General features: G+C 41.9%; 2 protein-coding genes across 6 annotated transcripts in view; both read right to left on the reverse strand.

The window, feature by feature from the left end:
* Window positions 1-14,348, reverse strand: part of spire1a (spire-type actin nucleation factor 1a) — a 28,576-nt gene extending 14,228 nt beyond the window's left edge. For 3 of the 5 annotated variants that reach the window (XM_075450510.1, XM_075450511.1, XM_075450509.1), the window contains exons 1-3: window positions 13,834-14,347; window positions 10,053-10,084; window positions 178-447 (exon numbers count right to left, since the gene is read on the reverse strand). In XM_075450510.1, the coding sequence (XP_075306625.1) occupies window positions 178-447; window positions 10,053-10,084; window positions 13,834-14,179 (648 nt within the window). In that variant the 5' untranslated portion in view covers window positions 14,180-14,347. Of the gene's footprint in view, window positions 1-177; window positions 448-10,052; window positions 10,085-13,833 lie in introns of all 5 variants that reach the window. The other 2 variants (XM_075450508.1, XM_075450512.1) reach the window with 2 other exon arrangements.
* A 2,031-nt stretch (window positions 14,349-16,379) lies between these two features.
* On the reverse strand, window positions 16,380-19,066 carry LOC142367531 (uncharacterized). Its single transcript, XM_075449529.1, has 3 exons — window positions 18,722-19,066; window positions 18,396-18,520; window positions 16,380-17,116 (listed from the first exon to the last, which is right to left on the reverse strand). Exons 1-3 carry the CDS (start codon window positions 19,038-19,040, stop codon window positions 16,991-16,993), a joined length of 570 nt encoding a protein of 189 aa, XP_075305644.1. The 5' UTR covers window positions 19,041-19,066; the 3' UTR covers window positions 16,380-16,990.
* Between the last annotated feature and the right edge of the window lie 86 nt (window positions 19,067-19,152).

The following is a 19,152-nucleotide window of genomic DNA, read 5'->3' on the forward strand; positions in this document are numbered from 1 at the left end:
TCTTAAGGGAGATAGTCATGGAAAATAGAAAAATATTTCAGAATGACTCATACTTGATGCAAATATTAGTCGATACTGTACTTGGCACAAAGCACAGTATCTTTAAATAGCTTCTGAGACCTCCTCTCCTGTGGTATCTTCCAAAAATAAACCCCTCATCCGCCCCGTACAACCTACCACGATGATGTCTCGGTAGCTCTGGACGCCGCTGATTGTGCCGGCCGGTGTAACAGAGACGAGCTCCTCTTCTCCCTCGTCCTCCTCGCACTCATCCTCCTCCTCTGTGGCCTCGTAGCCCTCATCGGGACAGGGGTCGCACTCCGTTTGTTCGGTGTTGGTCATCATGTCAATCAGGCGTTCCAGTGGAGGGCTGAGCTCTCGCTCTTCGTTCTCTTTGAGGCCATAATCCAGAGCTTTGTAGATCATGACACCCAGTGAGTCGATAACCTGCAGAAGATGTTATCAATGTGATATCATTAATGCGAACACTCGAGGCTAAACCAATTTTACAGGCTTTAGAAATAAAACAAAAAAAAAAAACACTGCCATTCTGCCTTTAAAATACCTTATTATTATCAGGTTTACAATTTACAATAACTTTAATAACTGTGTTTACACACAGTTATTTTGTTCACATTTACTAATAGGTAGTAACCCCCCCCCCACCTCTCTAATACTTATTCATCCAGTGTTGAATATATCAACACAATTTTTCCAGCACACCCTCATGGAACAGTTTCACTGTCCCTCTGTCTCGGTGAAGCAAACAACCCCATCTACAACTAAGTGAATTCACCTAAACAGATAAGACAGTTCATGTCCCTAAACCAAATGAGAAACGAGGCCACCGTGTTCCTGCAAACAGCATGATTATTACCGCACTTATTTTATCAGTGCTTTGCCCCATCTGACCCGTAATTCTGTAGCCTGTTTAAACTCATTTTAATGTCTCCAGCTACCACCAGACTACGACAGGAACAAAGCGGGGCTTTCTCTTCAGCGCGCTGTGGCATCTCTTCTCTGGACAACTTAGTCTAACCGAGTAAGTTGAGCTAAAAATGCTACACACAGCCCTGAACTTTGAAGACATCAGGTTAAAAAGAAAAAAAAAAAAAAAAAAAGCATGTCTCTTATCATGAAAATTTGGACCTTTTTTTGTGTGTTAATGATCTTTTTTAAATGTTTAAATAACCGTGATGTTGTTGTAGTTTATGCTTTTCATTCCCAGTATAAAGGGAGGTGCCCAAAGAAAACAATGTTGGCGTGGGTAGTGTTGGGCATGGTTGGCTGGGTTTGGTGCCAGAGGCGGCAGAGCACCTGCCAGGAGGCCCGAGTGCAGCACGCAGAAACAAAAGGGCGTTAACTGACCATGTTCAAGCTCAATGACTTCAGCAACTGAGGCAAAAAATATTCATCACAGAAATCATGAGACCCAGGGTTAGGATCACTTGGATACCTTTTACGAATTGTTTTGTCATAGCCCTGATAAAAACATCAAACTTAAAGATATGAGGTTTTAGCTGGCGTAAACAGGATTTTTCTTTAGATACTTTGATAAGTAAATTCATCTTAAAAATCAAGTTTTCTCGACTTCTTAAAGGAAGAGATATATTGGTTTATAAATTATCAAATTACATTTCTATCAGCTGTAATACTGTACACAGACACAATCCAGCATAGACTGAATTCAATAAACTCTTGCCTGAATCTACACGTGTCTGAACAAAGTCGGCTGACCCATCTGATGTTCAGACACTTGAAATTCCGGGAAATGGATTTTTAAAATCACAGAAAAAAACTGAATAAACCAGAGCAACTTTATTCATTCATCATCTTTTCTTGTCAAACTACTCAACAGCAACATTATTCCTCGAAAGCTTTGTTTCAAAATTAATAACATCAATAACCGTTAGTTATCGTCATTCTCATCTAAAAAGATCACCGACACTGGGATGGTGATGGGATGACAGTTTTGCAACCAAGAAGCCCAAAAAAGACTGAGTATCTGGATACAATCTATGCTCTTGACTTTGAACAGTTTATGTGCGTTACAACTAGAACCTGGCATGCATCGTAGATACAACTCCATATCAGATATTTTGAATATTTGTCACATACCAACTTATGTAAAACACTCAACTTGTTATGAAATCTGGAACAGCTGCTGAGACTATGCACACAGAAGTGGTCGTAGTGTTATCAGTTAATGTTATCAGTTATCTTGCCCATTCTTAAATGCGTGCAGGTATGCAGGAACAGTTTAACAAAATGACCAACAGTGACTTAACTGGTGCTCTTTCAGGGCAAAGATCAGTCTAATTTTAGACCGTTATCATTTATCCACGATCTCTGCGTGTGGCTGATAGTCCTGTTCCGGGGCCAAAACAAATATCCTATTCCTTAGTGTCTTATTATGTAACATTATAATCCATCAGTCGGACATCGTGCCCTCCAGTGAGCAGAGAGATGAGGGAAGGCTATTGTGAAAGAGGGTTTAAACTATGAGGATGTATGGGAAAAAAAGAAAATCATCTCCAATCTAAGCCGTCACACTAGATTTCCAGCTGGAGAAAATTTGCAACACAGGCAGCTCCTATTTAAAGCTGCAGTCTGCAACTCTTTTTCAAGCATAATGCCTGGAACTGTCCGGGGATTCTGAAAGTAGTACATTAAATACCCCAATACAAAAAAAAAGAGTTCTCTAGGTCCCCTATATGTCCCGCTAGGTCCCTCCAAAGCCAGCAGGTTTGTTTACAAAATTGCAGACCGGACCGGTAAAAGGTAACCAATCAGGTTTACGAGCTGGGCTCTGCTGCCTGTCAATCACCGATTGTGCACGCGCGATACAAGGTAGGCTCGTCCCCACGCTTATTTATCTGGACTATTGAACTTCATTACGGGCTAGTCTACTTACTGTGTCTTCCATGATCGCAAATGACAGGTGAGTTGATGAATGAGGAGTCGTGTAGGCGCATCTGGCGTGCACGTAGACGTGCACGAGTTCTCATGTGTTTTGAAGGGGCGGGACAGGAAGTTGAATAACTTTTTATTTTTCGGTTAAAAAATAAGCATTTCTTGCATTTTGCGACTACGGAGGTCACCGTTTTCAACTTCAAGCGTTCTGATAGATCATGTAAACTCTTAAAATGCCAAAAAGTAGGACTTTACATATGACAACAACAAATCTTGCAGACTGCAGCTTTAATAGAGTCAGTTATGGTTTCAATTTAATTTCCAAGCGAACACAAAAATGGGTCGTGATAATTAACTCGTATTGCTTCATCTGTAGCTACCGCTGTGCAAATCATTGATTACAACGCTCAGTGGAAAACCTGGTCAAGTTAATAACCATCAAAGCACTTTCAAGCATTAATAAGTTTGGACTTGTTCATTCCAAACATGAATGACAGCTAAAATGACAGCTGTGACTTAAAGTGATACTCCGGAGTAGATTCACCTTGGGGTCATTTGAACCGTGACATCCAGCCAAGTAGCCCACCCGAAGTTTTTCTGATCTTGGCTGAACATCAGCCGAGTTACCGAGTTATCCCGAATAGCTTAGTACAAGCGCTAACGAACCCTGGCAGTATCTCCAAACTTCTACAGTAGTACAAATATGGTCTGTACTCACAAAACGATGCATTTGGAAGTTTGTACATAGTCCAGGAGTTTATTATTATCATCAACACAAGCCTAATAGCTTCTCTGCTGCTAAAGCTGCGTCGAAGTCACTTCCTTGATCTGGGACGAGCCCGTAAAAGTCCTAATCGAATATCTCCAAAACCTAGCAGAAAGCCTGCATCGGGTGATCTCGCGATATCCTGCCCACAGCATGGCATATATTGCCGGAAGAGACTGCCGGTAAACTACACAAGACGACAGAAGAAACCAGAGAAGACATGGAAGAGTACGTTGTTGGGAGGGATGAAAGGAGCATTGAAGATTGGCCCCGTCCAGTCCCTCGTAGGAAAAAACTTCTAAAGAACATTGCTCCTGTCCCCCGGCCTGACAAATCATAGCTGATCAGGAAATCAACATCTCGATTCAAGCCACTTTGAAGCCTTGTTTGTTTGACAATGCATAGTTTAGATTTTATGTTCCCATTTGATTGTATATAGTTCTGCAAGTAATTATGCCAATAAACAAGGTTTTATATATCAGAAACTTTCAGATATCGCGAGATCACCCGGTGCAGGCTTTCTGCTAGGTTTTGGAGATATTCGATGAGGACTTTTACGGGCTCGTCCCAGCTCCCAGAAGTGACGTCGACGCAGCTTTAGCAGCAGAGAAGCTATCAGGCTTGTGTTGATGATAATAATAAACTCCTGGACTATGTACAAACTTCAAAATGCATCGTTTTGTGAGTACAGACCATATTTGTACTACTGTAGAAGTTTGGTGTCATGGCATGTGATTTTAGTGTGGTAATTTTGGAGATACTGCCAGGGTCCGTTAGCGCTTGTACTAAGCTATTCGGGATAACTCGGTAACTCAGCTGATGTTCAGCCAATATCGGAAAAACTTCGGGTGGGCTACTTGGCTGGATGTCACGGTTCAAATGACCCCAGGGTGAATCTACTCCGAACTATCTCTTTAAGTAACTCCACCAGTATCACTGAGTTGCAAAAGCTTCTGTGAAGGGATAAACCACAAGGAATGAGGAAGAGCCCTCTCTCCGACAACCAGCCTGGCTGAAAGGCAGAGCAGGAAAAAGGAAAAACACGGGTTTGTTTTCCAAATTACGCATCACAATCTCATTTGAAGACTTGTGACTCAGTGGAATGAGGCAGGGAGGCGAGGCAGAGGAGCAGCAGGAGGAGGGGGAACAAGCATGCGGATAATCAGTTGGGAAAGAAAGCCAGAAAAGCCACTGCTGGGCTTTAAAGGCATGAGCTAAAATGTTTTGTGGAAAGCCGCATAATGAAACTATTCTCCTTCAAGGGAGGGGTGGATGCCCGCCACCGTGTTGGAAAAACACGTGTTTCCGATCAGTGAGGTCTTAGCCAAACACAGGTAGAGCAGGACATCGCCTACGACTCGAAATACATCTTGGGAAATGCAGCAGGATGAGTCAGAGAATCACGGAGAGTCAATTGGGCCTCAGTGCTGAGACAAGGCATACCAGTTTACTGAAAAACGCAAAGTTCAGAAACAGTCTGAGCTGCATACAAATATCCATTCAGAAAATAGTGGAGCGTCCCTCAGAGACGACCAGTCTCACAGTTTTGAATGAGCTCATGGTCTTGGGAAAGGATTATTTTTCCTACGCTGGGTTGTTTTATTTTAGAGAATCTCCACACAGAGCGTCAGAGACTTCATCTTGAGAATCAGTGACAAATATTAAGGGAATTTTCTACTCACTGGAGGCGCAGATGTGGCCTTTAAGGACTCACTCACAGGTTTCATGTCAACCCTTAAGCTTCCAGTAACCTGCCACAGTCAGCATACGCTCTCTGATCAAACAGCTTAGTCATGCACATGAGTGTGCAGCTTGTGGGGCTTCAGGCCCGCCAAAAAAAAAAAAAAAAAGAATGCGTACTACCGTGTGCTTTGAAGTGTAATTTATTTGCAATGCACATATTTGAAAGTTAAATACAGATATTTTAATATATATTGTGGCTTTACTGCATTTTTCCACAATGGAGGCACTGAAATATAACGAGATGCAAGTCAAACTATCTTGGTCTCAACAAGACTATGTTGAAAAAAAAAAAATAATGAACCAAGATGGACGCAGCGAGTCGAGTGGCATAGAGAAGGGCCAGGAATGATTTGAGACATCATACCGCAGCTGGCAGTTTTCCATCATAATCAATCAACATTCTTCTCAGCTGTTCAGCTGAGCTTTAGGTGTGTGCCAATAAGGGGCATGAATCTCTCACTTAGAAGATGATCTGATCTGTATCTAGAAACCTGGGGTAAAGGGACAAAACATCTTTACATAATATGATTCCAGTCCAAACTAGTTCTTGGCATTTGTTTGACCTTGATATTCATTTTTCATTCTAAATGACAATAATTTGTATAGAATTGGCATTGGTTAGCTACCTTCAAATACAAATAAAAAAGAAAGGAAAAATGTATTCAATTTGTTATAAAAGTCCAGAAAACACTGGCATCTTTTACTCTACTTATGTATCACCAAGCAAACATTGTAGCCATGCTCATGTGCTCATACCTGTTCCTGCACGGATGTGATATGAAGGCACTGCAAAGACTCTCTCTTCAGGCTGCCTCGATAGTGGCCAACAAACAAACCACGCAAGCATGGATTAAAACATCATTGGTGTTTAGAGCGGTATGTATTTAAATGTGACAACTATGGCAAAATAATCCCATGTCTAAAGTTTTCACACTGTACAGGGAACAATATTCGGAATAATGGGAACTAAAACCCTTTGTATTCACCAATTTTCAGATAGATTTAAGTGTAAAAATGCTTGTTATTTAAAAGCGAGCTCCTTGCAGAATACAGCGACTGCTGAGATACAGTTGAAACCCAAGGCATCACAGCAGCATTTGAGTTCACAAAGCTGTCAAATGAGCGGCCTTCAGCATTTGCTGCAGTAGTAGAGTAAAGCCATCACAACACAGACGGTTACATAACCACAGCTAAATCTAGAGGGCTTCCACTGCAGGAGCGGGATGCTCAGCCTCCTCCAGGCTGCAGCGTCGCTATGGTAGTTCACAGCAGGACAGAGCACTGTGCTGCTCTTTCATAACTTCTGGTCAGAAACCGTTGGCTTTGCAGACAGTATCTATGAAGTCAACTGGAAACTGCTGAGGCCTGAGAACACGTCTGACGTTTCATGTCATCGTTTCAACAGAACAGTGGGATGCTGCTGCCATAAAAGCTGGTGCAGTAAATGAAAAAAGGATCAAATAAGAATTCTTTAATAGATTAATAGATCTTCAGCATTGGCTAAATAAAATAGAATAAAAAGAATTAAATTGTTCTAAAAGCTGAATAATTGGTTTCCCGTGACTTTGTGCTTTCAATTTGTGCCTTTGTATAGGTTAAAATATAACCCCCGGGAACTGTGACGTTAACCACTTTAAGCAGAGTTGTCAGAGTCAGAAAAATCGATTGAATGATTTGGTTAAAAGCAGGGTGTAACATAATGAGGTCACTGGTTTGTGTCAGGCATGCAGGGATCAACGGGAGGGCCAGACGGTGGATGAATGTGGGAAATTAAATATTGAAATCCTCGTAAATATGATTGAATATAACATGGGAATTCAGTGTCTTCCTCTCAGAATGTGCAGTCTGACATCAGAGCTGACAAGCGTGACAGATAGTCTTTGTGGTGGCAGGGCTCACAGACTGGTGACTGGCAGGAAGACACATCCAGAAGCCCCCCCGTGCACACACATGCAGCCCCTGTTCAACCAGCTGCAGTGCTGTATACCGCTTAGTTACATAGCGTTCACTTAGTCTGTGCCAAGCAGCAAAATCAACTCGACCGTGAAAGAGGCTGCTGCTCCCGTGTTGTTCAAGAGTTGCACCTTAGACAAGATAAATAAGTCTTTGATTGAACACTTTTTAGGTCAATAAAATTTGCAGTGAGTGAAAATAACTTAATGACTCACTCCAAACTCAGTCCACTGGGATCCATTTCAAAATCCAGGGCTTTACCTCAAGTAAGATGCTGGAAAAGTAATCAACTTGGCATCAAATTGAGTTACAGGGACCGCAGCAGTTCTGCCAAACTTGAGTGCCTGTAATAGGATACTAGAACTAATCTCACCTTAATCTTCAACCGAGGACAAACTAGGTTAAGCTAGGCTACAACAGAAGGTGCATAGTACAACTGTACACACTTTTTCTTAATGAAGATGTAAACAAGAGAGGGCCTAATATATGACTAGTTTTAGCGTCAGTAAAAACCTTTGTCGTTATTTCACAAAAATTGTGATTTTTCTAACACGGCATCTATAGTGTCTGTGAGGAAGAGCGGGTCGAGCCCACACAAGCCAGTGATTAGTTCCAAAAAGGTACTGGACAACTAGAAGTCTTACTCACTTTCACCAGAGGCTGAGACACGACAAACGAACAAGGCCAAACACGAGGGACACGGGGCAGCCAACAGTGCGAGAGGGTAGCTGTGTGTGAGCAGAGAGGGCGATACCATATGTGCGGCTGCACGCTCTTCATTTTCCCAATGATCTCAATAAGTTAGTGTCAAGGGAAAAAAGCACAAGGAGGGAATTTATAATCCTGGTTACTGCCGACAGCCGAGCTGCTGAGATTCTGAGAATTGGATGAATTAAAATGGGGATTTGAAGTCTTTGAGCCCCGACATTACTTTTCTCTGAGGGGCTCTGAGAGCCAACGGTCAGCCCTAGATGAAATATGAAAACATTTTATGAATCCCAACATGCGTGCCTATATTATGACGGTACATAATGGCATTGGAGCGATATTTGTAGGCGTGAGGGCGATTTGAAAATGAATCTGAGGTCAGAACTCTTGCTCTTCCCACACTCTAATGAAATGGCAGTTGTGCTCTAAAAATTCAAATTTTGCAAATTTTGGCCAAAACTTTGGGTCGCTTGGAGGCATGCAGTGGGAAATCCATAGCAGGTATCGACATGGCGTCTTCACTTCTGAACACAGCACGGACGTATCTACAAACTGACATTTGAATGGCGTTTCTAGGTTAATGCATGATGACACAGTAACTGCTCAAAATGTTTTTTTTTATGATTTTTCCAGGTCATTACCCTGTTTATTCCTATGGGGGCTTTGGGGGGCTGTTTTTTGCTTATTACGTCGCCATGGTAACTCCAATCTTCAATAAAAGTAATAGCCCGCGAAAACTCATCGAGTCGGTCGTTTTGATATATATATTGTTGGGATGTGCGGGCCCGTATAGCCTACCTATAAATAAAGAGACACGTTTTCAATGTTAAATCCCATAGACTTTTGCCAACGGAATAGTAATAGGTGCCTTGCCATGCATTTGCATGGAGGCCCCAATTAAAAATAATAAAAACAACCAGGGATCAGGTGGCTCAACAGAGCGTATTATGATTTTTTCATTTTCATGAATATTGGTGCATTTTCAAGCACACGTGGCAAGTCTGTTTAAGTAAAAAATATATATACCTTTTTTTTTTACATTTAAAAAAAATGAAAAAAAATTAAAAAAAATAAAAACAAAAGAGTAAAACTAGCTCTAACGGAGAACTCACAAAGGTTCTGGCTTATCGTGCCTGCACCTAAGTTCTCAATACATGGCACTGAAAAACAAACATGTTTTCTTAAACCCGTTGTGCGTCCCAAAGTTTCAACCACAACTCATGCTACTTGAAGGATTAAAATAGCCACTGAGCAATATGTTGTTTTCAAGGAACAAAACAAACACACCCCGTTACTGCGACGCACTCTTTGCAAAACCAATCACGCAAGGAGCTGAAAGTCGGGCTGAAACACACGCATACTGTGCATTGCTGGGATCACATGAACGACAAGACAAACAGGAAGGAGCGTCTGACTGCTCGGAGTTGACAGAGGACTGTGTGTAATTAGTGTGTGTACACATAAAGACGCTCTGAGGAACTTCCCATCCAACACTGCACGGTGTACCTTGCTTGGCCAAACAGACCAAAGCCACATGTCCTCCTCACGAGGTTTGATGGTTGATGTTTGACAGAATAGTAAAAAGAAAGAAATAAATGAAGTAATGCATTCATGAACGAAGACGGTATGCACACGCCTACTCACTCATACATTAATATATCACAGGTCAGGGCTGTATCGCTGGAGAAAGAAAACAAACAAAAAAACAAATCTTTCTTTTTTTTTTTTTCCCTCAAATGCACAGTGGATACGCCAGCATATTTGTGGCATAATTGCTCAATAATAGCGCTGGTGATGGGCGATCTATGGAAACAAATTGGGAAATATTTTTCTATGAGCCAACACAAGTGAAAGGAGGGGTGATAAAGCTGCTGCAGTTAGGCTTGTAGGCAACAGCCCGCAAAACACTCCTCCGTCGTTTTCTTCCTGAAATGAACTTGAGTGATTAAGGAGGCCGATGTGAACTCACCTCTAATGACGTGGCAGCCGACTGGTATGCATCTGTAATGGCAGAGCAGAGGGGAGAGTTTAATTGTGCAGACACGCCTTTTGAATCATTCTTGTGAGCATATTTAACAGTTGTGCAAGACATTTTTATGCAAAACCAACAGAGAAAGCGCACACACACACACATAGTCACACATATAGTTACAGGACATCAAATATTTATAGGAATGTGTTAGGCAGTGAGAAAGGAAACCAGTTAATGCCACACAGAAGGGATCGAGCCCAGCGATTACTCAACAGCGCAACATTACTGCTAAACTAGCGAGTAAATAAATCATTATGTTTTCTATGCAGACATGTGCCGCTGCACAACGCCCGAGGCGTCAAAACTTTCCCACTTGGAGTGTAATAGTAAAACGACTGTTCTTTCACGCATCCAACCTTTGCCCTTCCCGTGGAAAATCTTTGTAAGATGGAAAGTCAGATTAGAAACGCCAGGCTTTCCTCAAAGCATTGCATCTGAGGTGCAACATTACCTATTAGTGTCAATGGACTGCTAACCTCTTCTAAAGAAAGTCAAGCTGCATAAATAGGTGAGAAAAACTCACTTACATAATCTTTCACATACGGGACTACACAGATCTAAGCACTGACAGTATTATCTGTCCCTTCTGACAGTTCTGATAAAGCTGTGCCTCAAGAATTTCATGCAGAAGTACACAGAGTTAAATCTGCTCCCCGCACTGATCGTCCACATATTCCTTGTTACACGGGTAACTCTCCAGCATGATTAGCACTGATTAGCATTTGTGTTAAGTGAACCGATTACTTTGGATTAAAAGTCTTTAAATGTTTGGGTTGGGTTTTTATTCACTAATGTGAGAGGCTCATAATGTTTAATCGTAATCTTGCAAGAAAGAACTTTGAAAATGGAGATTTTAAGAAAAAAAGAAAGAAAAATCACATGTAACAGATGGTCACCACAGATAACGAACTGAACGAGGGATAAACGCCACTAAAAGTAAGGTCACAGATGAAAGTACATATCAGGTGATGAGGCAACAGATTTTAACACCAGAGTGTAAAATTAGGTCACTTCATATAAATAACATAAGCAATCGTTCTGAAAACTAATTTTGGTGCCATTTTTATTCCAAGCTGAACAATGAACAAAAACTTAATTACATGGTGAGAAAATTTAGTAAGAAAAACCTCATACAATACAAAATTATAGTGTAGGTCATGTGGAGAAAAAACAAAAAAAAAAAAAAAAAAACTGTTAATGGATGGGAGACATTCTTCCATCTGCACTCTTCTGGGAAACACTGGTTCCTTTGTTTGTCCCAGCCGAGGAGGTGGTTCAGCCAGTCTCATTACCTCACCCAGGACAGGTCAGTTTTAGTGGACATGTTGGGAGCAGGCTACCTGACTAGCCCATTCAGAAGACCATCACAGAGAGTTGAATACAAACGGTCACGCTGCTAAACATATTCTCTAATTAAATTTCCACAGTTGATCCGCTGGCTTTTAATCTAATTTATAAGTACAAGAGAAAATGCTACATTTTTTTTACAAAAACTTCTGTACTGGGAGTACGAATCACAAACTCAGGGAAAACAACTTCTTCCGTCTCCTCACAAAGTGGCTGTGAGCCCGTTCTCTCACATGCCTCGTGTACTGATCCGAGGGCAGATGGAGCCTCTTAGATCAAATCACCCAAAAATAACCCCCTGGCTCATACTTTGCACTGCTTCTCTGTCCGATTCTGTTTACTGTGCATCAGAAAAGTAAACAACTCTTTGTGTGCCGCACTGGATAGTAGCTGACCACGGCAGCAGTGTTCCGTGCCGTAGAACATCTTAAAAAGGCCAGAGACTGTCGAGCTTAGTGTTGGTGGTCTGGGAACTGGCCAAATCATGCCACCTTATCACTGACTCATGTGTGCGCCATATGACGGTTGCATAAGCATAGAGTTTCTCTGGATTAGAAACCTCCTATACAGCCTCTGCAGCAACTAGTGGCTTAATACGTCTCACATCTTTCTCATCACTGGGCCTAATAAGAATCAGGACAGGACCCAAGCTGTCCCAAAATACCTCAGCCACTAGCCAGAGGAGCAGCAAATAACTCTCCTCTAAATCTCCAAACTCACCAACACTCAGGCCTCTCAAATCTGTGCATCCAATCATCACACTTTGTTCTATTTTTGGAGGTGCAAAGACACCCAGCTACACTCACTGAATCCGTTTATTCTGGGAAATTCGGTGCCACAGCAAACGTCACCGAGAGGCTGAATGAGCGGAGATGAAGCTGGGCTGGACTGAGTGGGGAAGAGGAGGTAAGAAGTACGGGAGGACGAAATCAGCAGAGTGGGGCTTTCGTGTCTCTAAGTGATCGAGAACTTTACCTCAGGGCCAAAGGCTGTGCTGACAGACACATCTCGTCCTCCCACACCCAGCTTTATTCCACAGGTATAATTGGAATGTAGTTTAAAAGGCCAAAAGGCTTTGACGCATTGTGCTCACCTGTCTGCACACCTGGGCTTTGAAAAGGGAATGTGCTTCAAAACACTGTGCATAAAAGAAGCTCGGCTGTTGGCTTCAGTACATAAGAGGTCCATAGGTTTCCAATTTTGATGTCCAAAACATGGTCATAAAACCCCAAAAAAACCTAGTAGTTTCCAATCAATGACTGTTTACAGCATGCGACCTGTCAGTAAATCAATGCTTAGTTATCTTGAAGGAGAGCACATTGTGAGTCACTAGAGCTGGAGCGCTGTCTGAACTGCTCTCAAGGACAACCAGGTAAATGGCTGCCGGGTTACTTTCATTACCAATTAACTGCTTCATCCATGAGGTGTCATCTTAAGAACACTTCTGTTTTCAAAGTCCAAAATAAAAAGGCCCACATCTTGTTTTCTAAAGGGGAAAAAAACTGATATTTTACATGATACATTCTAGAAAGAAGTTGCAACTTGTTACTTCTTAATATTCTGCCTATAGGGTCATCTGTCACATCAGCTCTCATCGAGTTGGAACAGAGATGCAGCACACCAAAATCTAGTGTAGATTTATTTTTTTTCTTTTATTTTTTTTTTTAACTGTATCCAGCTAATGAGTTTGAGCATGTACACAGTTTTGCTTATCCATCTATAAGTCCACTGAGTTTATGGCCAAGTGAACACAGTCCATCCTCCACCTCCTATCTGCATGTATATGAGTTATGTTATGTGACTAATCTGTCCTTGGCCAATCGTCAGTTTCTCACTGTTTTTCTTGATGCGGGCAAAAATTGCTTTGCTCTGGCCTAGACCCAAGTTGCTCTGCGTTTTTGAAAGGATCACGTGGTTTTGGTGTTTCCTAAACATAACTGACCGCTATAGGCTTAAAGCAGCCTTGCTGAACAGAGCCTTGCTTTAAATTTGCACCTCTTGGAGTTAAGCAGTAACATGAATCCCGTCTGTTGTGTAAATATCAGATTCTGTTGTGAGAACAAATCGTGTCAATAACTGATAATGCCGCTTTCTTAGGTGTTGGAGAATGCCAGCAGCTATGCGGTGATGTATGGCGTATTACGAACAACCGCATCGGGCGCTTGTCAACAAATTCGCCACATGGCTGGAAGCAGACAGCCACAACAATATGGCCTCTGTGTGAGGATGCTCCAGTTGTTTGGCCCGTGGGGGATGTGGCGGAAAATTATAGAAAGCCAGTTGAGGTTCAGTCTATGAATTTAGCTGCGCGGCCACTCGACCCGGACTCAGAAAATGCTAACACCTGCCTCGTTTAGGTTCGTTTAGTTACCTGTGCTGCCCTCAAAGTCCAATCTGACAGTCCCGTCTCTCCTGATCCTCACATTCCCGGGTCCCTGGATCCTCCTCGGATAGTCCGCTGCTGAGGCACCCGCAGACTTGAAGCCTTTCCTCCTGTGTTTTTGCGCTAAAGTCCGACAACACTGATAGCACATCGCCCATGCCTGTTCCTCGTTTATCGGCTGGCTGTACAGAGAAAGGATTTCTTCCAGGGATACGTCCTCGGCTCCGTCGCCGCAGTCCATGTTGACGTCTCCGGCGTTCAAATCCGCGGCGAAATTCCGGAGAATGGTCGGCGAAGTCAACATCTCGTCGTCAGCCCCCGGTCGCTTTGCCATTCTCAGACCATCTTAATGTCGTACCATGAAAAGAAAAACACGAAAGGTGAGTGTCCGTCAATTTGTTACATAGTCCGATGCTCTGTTGCCTGGCGTCTGTCCAGTGATTCACTTGGTGTGGCAGAGGAGCACCAACGGCTCAGTTTGAGTGACAGCTTGCTGACACCGTGTTCCGCGTGGTCTCTGCGCCCGCCAGGTTCTCTGCCAGTTAACTTCATCTATAAGCAGCGGAAACACGCACAGAGCTTCCGGTAAGTACTCCAATGTTCAAGTAAAAGTTTTAAAATAATTCCAAAGTATTCAACATTACAAATGACAATTTAAGGGGTTTAACTTGAATCAAACTAATGAGGTGGGCAGTTTTAAGGTACTAATTACTGTCTATTCTGCATTAATTCATGGTGGAAATATCGTTGTCAAGGAAAACTAAAAATCAGACAACGACTTACTATTGAAATGTAACTGCAATAAGTCTCTCAGGCAATCTGTACTGCTCTCAAATATTTATTTTCCTGCAGAGCAACTTGATACTATTTAATATTAGCCCATCAGAGTCTAAAATCAGAGTCAGTCACTCCATTTATTTTTCTGATGATGATTACTGAACAATTAAGATTATATCTATATGTATTCTAATAGCAGAAATGTGTGCAAGATTTGTACAGATTGAAAAAATTCTACACGTACATAATATTTCACAAATATATGTATTTTGCGATGGTTTTATCGCATTTGGTGTGTGTGTGTGTCCAAGTGAGACCGCAATAACTGGCAAGATAAGATTTAGTGATTTCATCATAACACATGTGTTTTAAGGGGGGTGAAAATACCCATTTCTGAAAAGAAAATGGACCCATAAACTTTAATCAGTGACAAAATAAACCTTGAGAATTCAATCCCCATACAATTCCATTAAAGACCAACTTATGCCTCTTTCATTTGACAGAGATATTAACGTAAGCCTTACTGCCTTTTACTGAAAAGAATATACAACAACAACCAGATGATGTTGTATTTAAAGAGAAGGCTTTTGAATGACTTCTCTTTAAATACCTTTACATATTTTAAGTTTCATAACTTCTCTCACTCGGTTGTGATTTATTAATTAATTCCCCCTCTGGGAACCAATGAATTGATCTTTATGTAGGCTTTACTGTAATATACAGTAAATACTGCATTAATACTGAAAAAGTATACAATGGTTTTACATTTTGAACTTTATCTGTTAATGCTTTAAACCTTTACTGTTGTCTTTCCAAGGAAGCAAAGGATTCATATTCTTTTTTAGCTTTCTGACCATGATCAATACCAATTTTCACTTTGCAAAACACCATTTTTTAAAATTTTTGTAGTGGAATAATCATATCGAGTAGGTTTGCTATTGAGAGAACTGTACGGATAAATGTACTTCACCAAATTTTTTAAGATTTTTAGATCCAAATCCGCTCTGCCGATTTAAGCCTTTGAAACATCTGAAGGCTTTTTCCTATTGTCAGTGACAAATGACTGCACACATACCACATTCTCTGAGATTCACAACTCAAGAAGCCAGCAAGTGTTTTAATGCAAAGAAGAAAACAAGGTAGATCCTGTGTTGAATTCTGAAGTTTGTTTTCCATCACTCATGTGGTTTGGTTCTAAAACGTTTCACCATCGTAATCTCAGTGAATCATCAAAAATTCCTGACATACAAGCATACTAAGTTTAACACATGACCAGTAGATGTCCTTCCTCACATTCAAGCCAAGCTGAAATGAACAGTCTCTTAAAGATCCTCTTTTTTTTTTTTAAAAGTTGTTGCCCTCAATAGCAACAGTTGGTCAACATCGCCATCTGCTGATCATATTAGATTTTCCTAATGCCCCATCCTGCATTACCTCCTGAGTTATTTCACGTGTTCTGGATAGGCCAGATTTTTCATTTTAAATGGCTTGTTATTAGTCATGTTAAAGAAGAGAATTCTTATCACTAATGACGACTCAATATCAGATCAATTTATACACGGAGATCAGTATAAGCCCCAGAAATAACGTGGTGGTTACAATAGATTGTTGTAAATAATTAAGCATATCTTTACAGAACAAACGTAGAAATTTAGCTGACCTTTCAGAACACATACAGAACAAATTTGAAAAAGCACACAAAGTTAACACAAAAATAGTTCAAATCAAGAGAAATTGTAGGCACATGCGGGGTTAAGTTTGTTTTTTCTTTTTTTTTTTTTTTTATCTTGCAAAGGCTGGAGAGTACAGTCTTTAGCCCTCAAACTTCAAACATCCAAATTTCAGCTTCTAAATAGCACTTCAGGTTCTTTTAAGTGGAACTCACTCACAGCACTGACTGAGGTTAAACAGCATCCTTTAGTGGTTCCCATACTAACAAGAAAAGGAATATACTTGCACAAAGAACTAAAGCAGACTCTTCAGAAATGCCTCACATGAAACACATTTGATGTGCAGATTGTGATTATCATGTGCACATGGGGCAATCTTTTCTTTTAAATTTTTTTTCTTTGAGTCATCTTAACACAGTGACACATTCCCTGACTGGTACCACGAGCATGGGAGAAAGCATGGTGGCGAGTGTGAACACTGTTACCCACTCTCTTCTTCACACATGCAATGGCACAACAAAAATGCAGCATCCAGAGATCTTTGGATGGAGACGTAAGCATGTGCTCATGTTGTAAATGCCATCAGCACCCAGGATCTTGCAAAGTCATTAGCAAACAGCACATTTCTGCCAAAAACTATCCCCTCGTCTGGTGAATTGTTTGATCTTCTGCCTCTTCACAGTGTCTCAGCTCCGCTTTCATCTCTCATCACACACGTTGCCAGATTCAGGATCTCCGCTGCTGTTGATACTGACAGCCTGGCCGTCCTTCGACAAGCCGCTGGCCTCCTTCGACGCCCTCCTTTTGGAGTCACGTGTACTTTGCTGTGAAAATATTTTGAATGTCATTTAGATATCTGCACGCTGGACTGAAAGTGAGAGGACAAAGACGGACAACTGGGACCTGAGTCGCTGAAGCTCTGTCATAAGTGGAAGGTTGAATAAATGATAATCAGTGGTCACATTTTTCTTTATGTGCAGTTAGCGTTCATGTTAAAGGTTAAGGCTGACAGATTTGCTGGAAAAACAATGATTTTTTTGTAAAAGAACGATGAGTGTAAAAAAAATATATATAAAATCTTGCTTTAAATCTAAAGGCAAAAGACCAGGCCTAAAGTTCTCTTGAGAGAGAGCTGGCTCTAAAGACAGCTTTTCAGTAGAAGGACCTCATACCAACTGTGAAGCATGGTGGGGGGAGATGTTGTGCTTTGGGGCTGCTTTACGGCCACAGGAACCGGGCGGCATGGAGTCATTGACTGAACTGCAAATAGTGCATAAAGACAATGTGAGAAAGACAAACTTGCAACTCCTCGAAAAGCAGAAATAGGGGGATATGGAACAGCTAGGCCAAAGCCCAGGTCTTAATTCTACTGAAATGTATGGATTTGAAACGGGTGGTGCTAAAAGAACACATCTTCAAACTGAAGGAATTTTGCAGGTAGACTGATCCAAGATATTAACAAGCTGAAATCAGAGATTGGTATCTGTAGGGAGTTCTTTCTGTTAAAGGAGGTGATAAATAAGCGGATTAATCAGTTGCTTTTTTTTTTTAAATGGAACAACTGGGAAGTTCTGCTAACATAGTTTGGCAAGGACTTAAGAAATACACACAGGTGACAGGATGGAGCATCTGTCAGCAGTAATGCTTGCACTTGAAATCAGAGTGGTTTCTAACCAAGTGGTAAGAGACAAAGAAAAAGAGCTGATTGGAGTCACACCCAAAATCCTCCCATAAGCAATCACCTTTGGGACACTGATTGATCTAATCTTTAGTGTTTTGGCCACAGATGGATAGCTTTGAGCTTTTGACCCGACATTTCACAAGAATCCAGCTGCTTCACAAAGTTCGGCGAGCCAAGCCTCTGGGGTCCAAGAGTGTTCCTACTTTTTAACGTGGCATGTATTGATTTTTTTAGAAAATAGATTTTTTTAGAAAAGCAATTTTCCTTGGAGTGTTCTTCAAATGCATCTGCAGGCACCGTCTCAAGAGGTGTGCTTGTCGAAATGCAGTATGTCCGAAATCTATTAGCTCATCATCTAAGCCCTACACTCGTGCACATATTTTTTTCACATGTGCAGAGACAGAGGCACCAGTTACACCTACATCACTCAAGGAGCGTCTGGGTCTCCTCTGGTGGTTGGAGCCATTGGTGGTGAGGGCCTGCTTCCCACACTGAGTGCCCGTAGTCACCATCCTCTTCTCTTTCAGATTGGCCTCCACAGCTTTACCTTCGGGGAAAAACAGTGAATTATGACACACAACATGCAGTAGGCTATCTCAAAACAGAAAGCTGTTGTTTCATTTGGGTTTGGGTGGCTAACTGGACCCTGTGTTATCATATCTGTGACCAAAAGCGGTTGGGGTCTCAAATATCATTTGGTCAGCTTTAAAGATCCCTCAGTTTTCAGTTAAACCGCAGATAAACTTACTGTTTGGGACCGATACATGGGTTTCTACGTCCGTATTGGTGAGCCACGTCGATTCTGTTTCTCTGGTCCAGCTTTCATGGTACCTCGGCTCGATGATCGCGTCCGCCCGACTCCCTCCACAACCCATCGAGAAAATCATCCACGGCAGGTGTAGCTGAAGCTGACACGGGCTAAAAATGGTTCGGCTCCTCTCACGACCGCTGCCGCATCCTCCCCGGATCTTTACAGCGGCTCTGCCCGTGTTTGTGTCTCCATCATCAGGTGCCTGATGCAGCTGGTCGATGCTGCTCTCCACAGGCTGCCAGCAGCTGACCAGCATCAACACACGGGAGCTGCGTGCGTCATCCTGAGAGGAGGGAGTTCACACCGCACACACTCTGAACGCTGACTGGCTGTGAGGGAAATCAGCTCTCCAGCCACCGTCAGCATCA

The sequence above is a fragment of the Odontesthes bonariensis genome, chromosome 18, assembly GCF_027942865.1.
Source record: "Odontesthes bonariensis isolate fOdoBon6 chromosome 18, fOdoBon6.hap1, whole genome shotgun sequence".
NCBI classification, from domain to species: Eukaryota; Metazoa; Chordata; class Actinopteri; order Atheriniformes; family Atherinopsidae; genus Odontesthes; species Odontesthes bonariensis.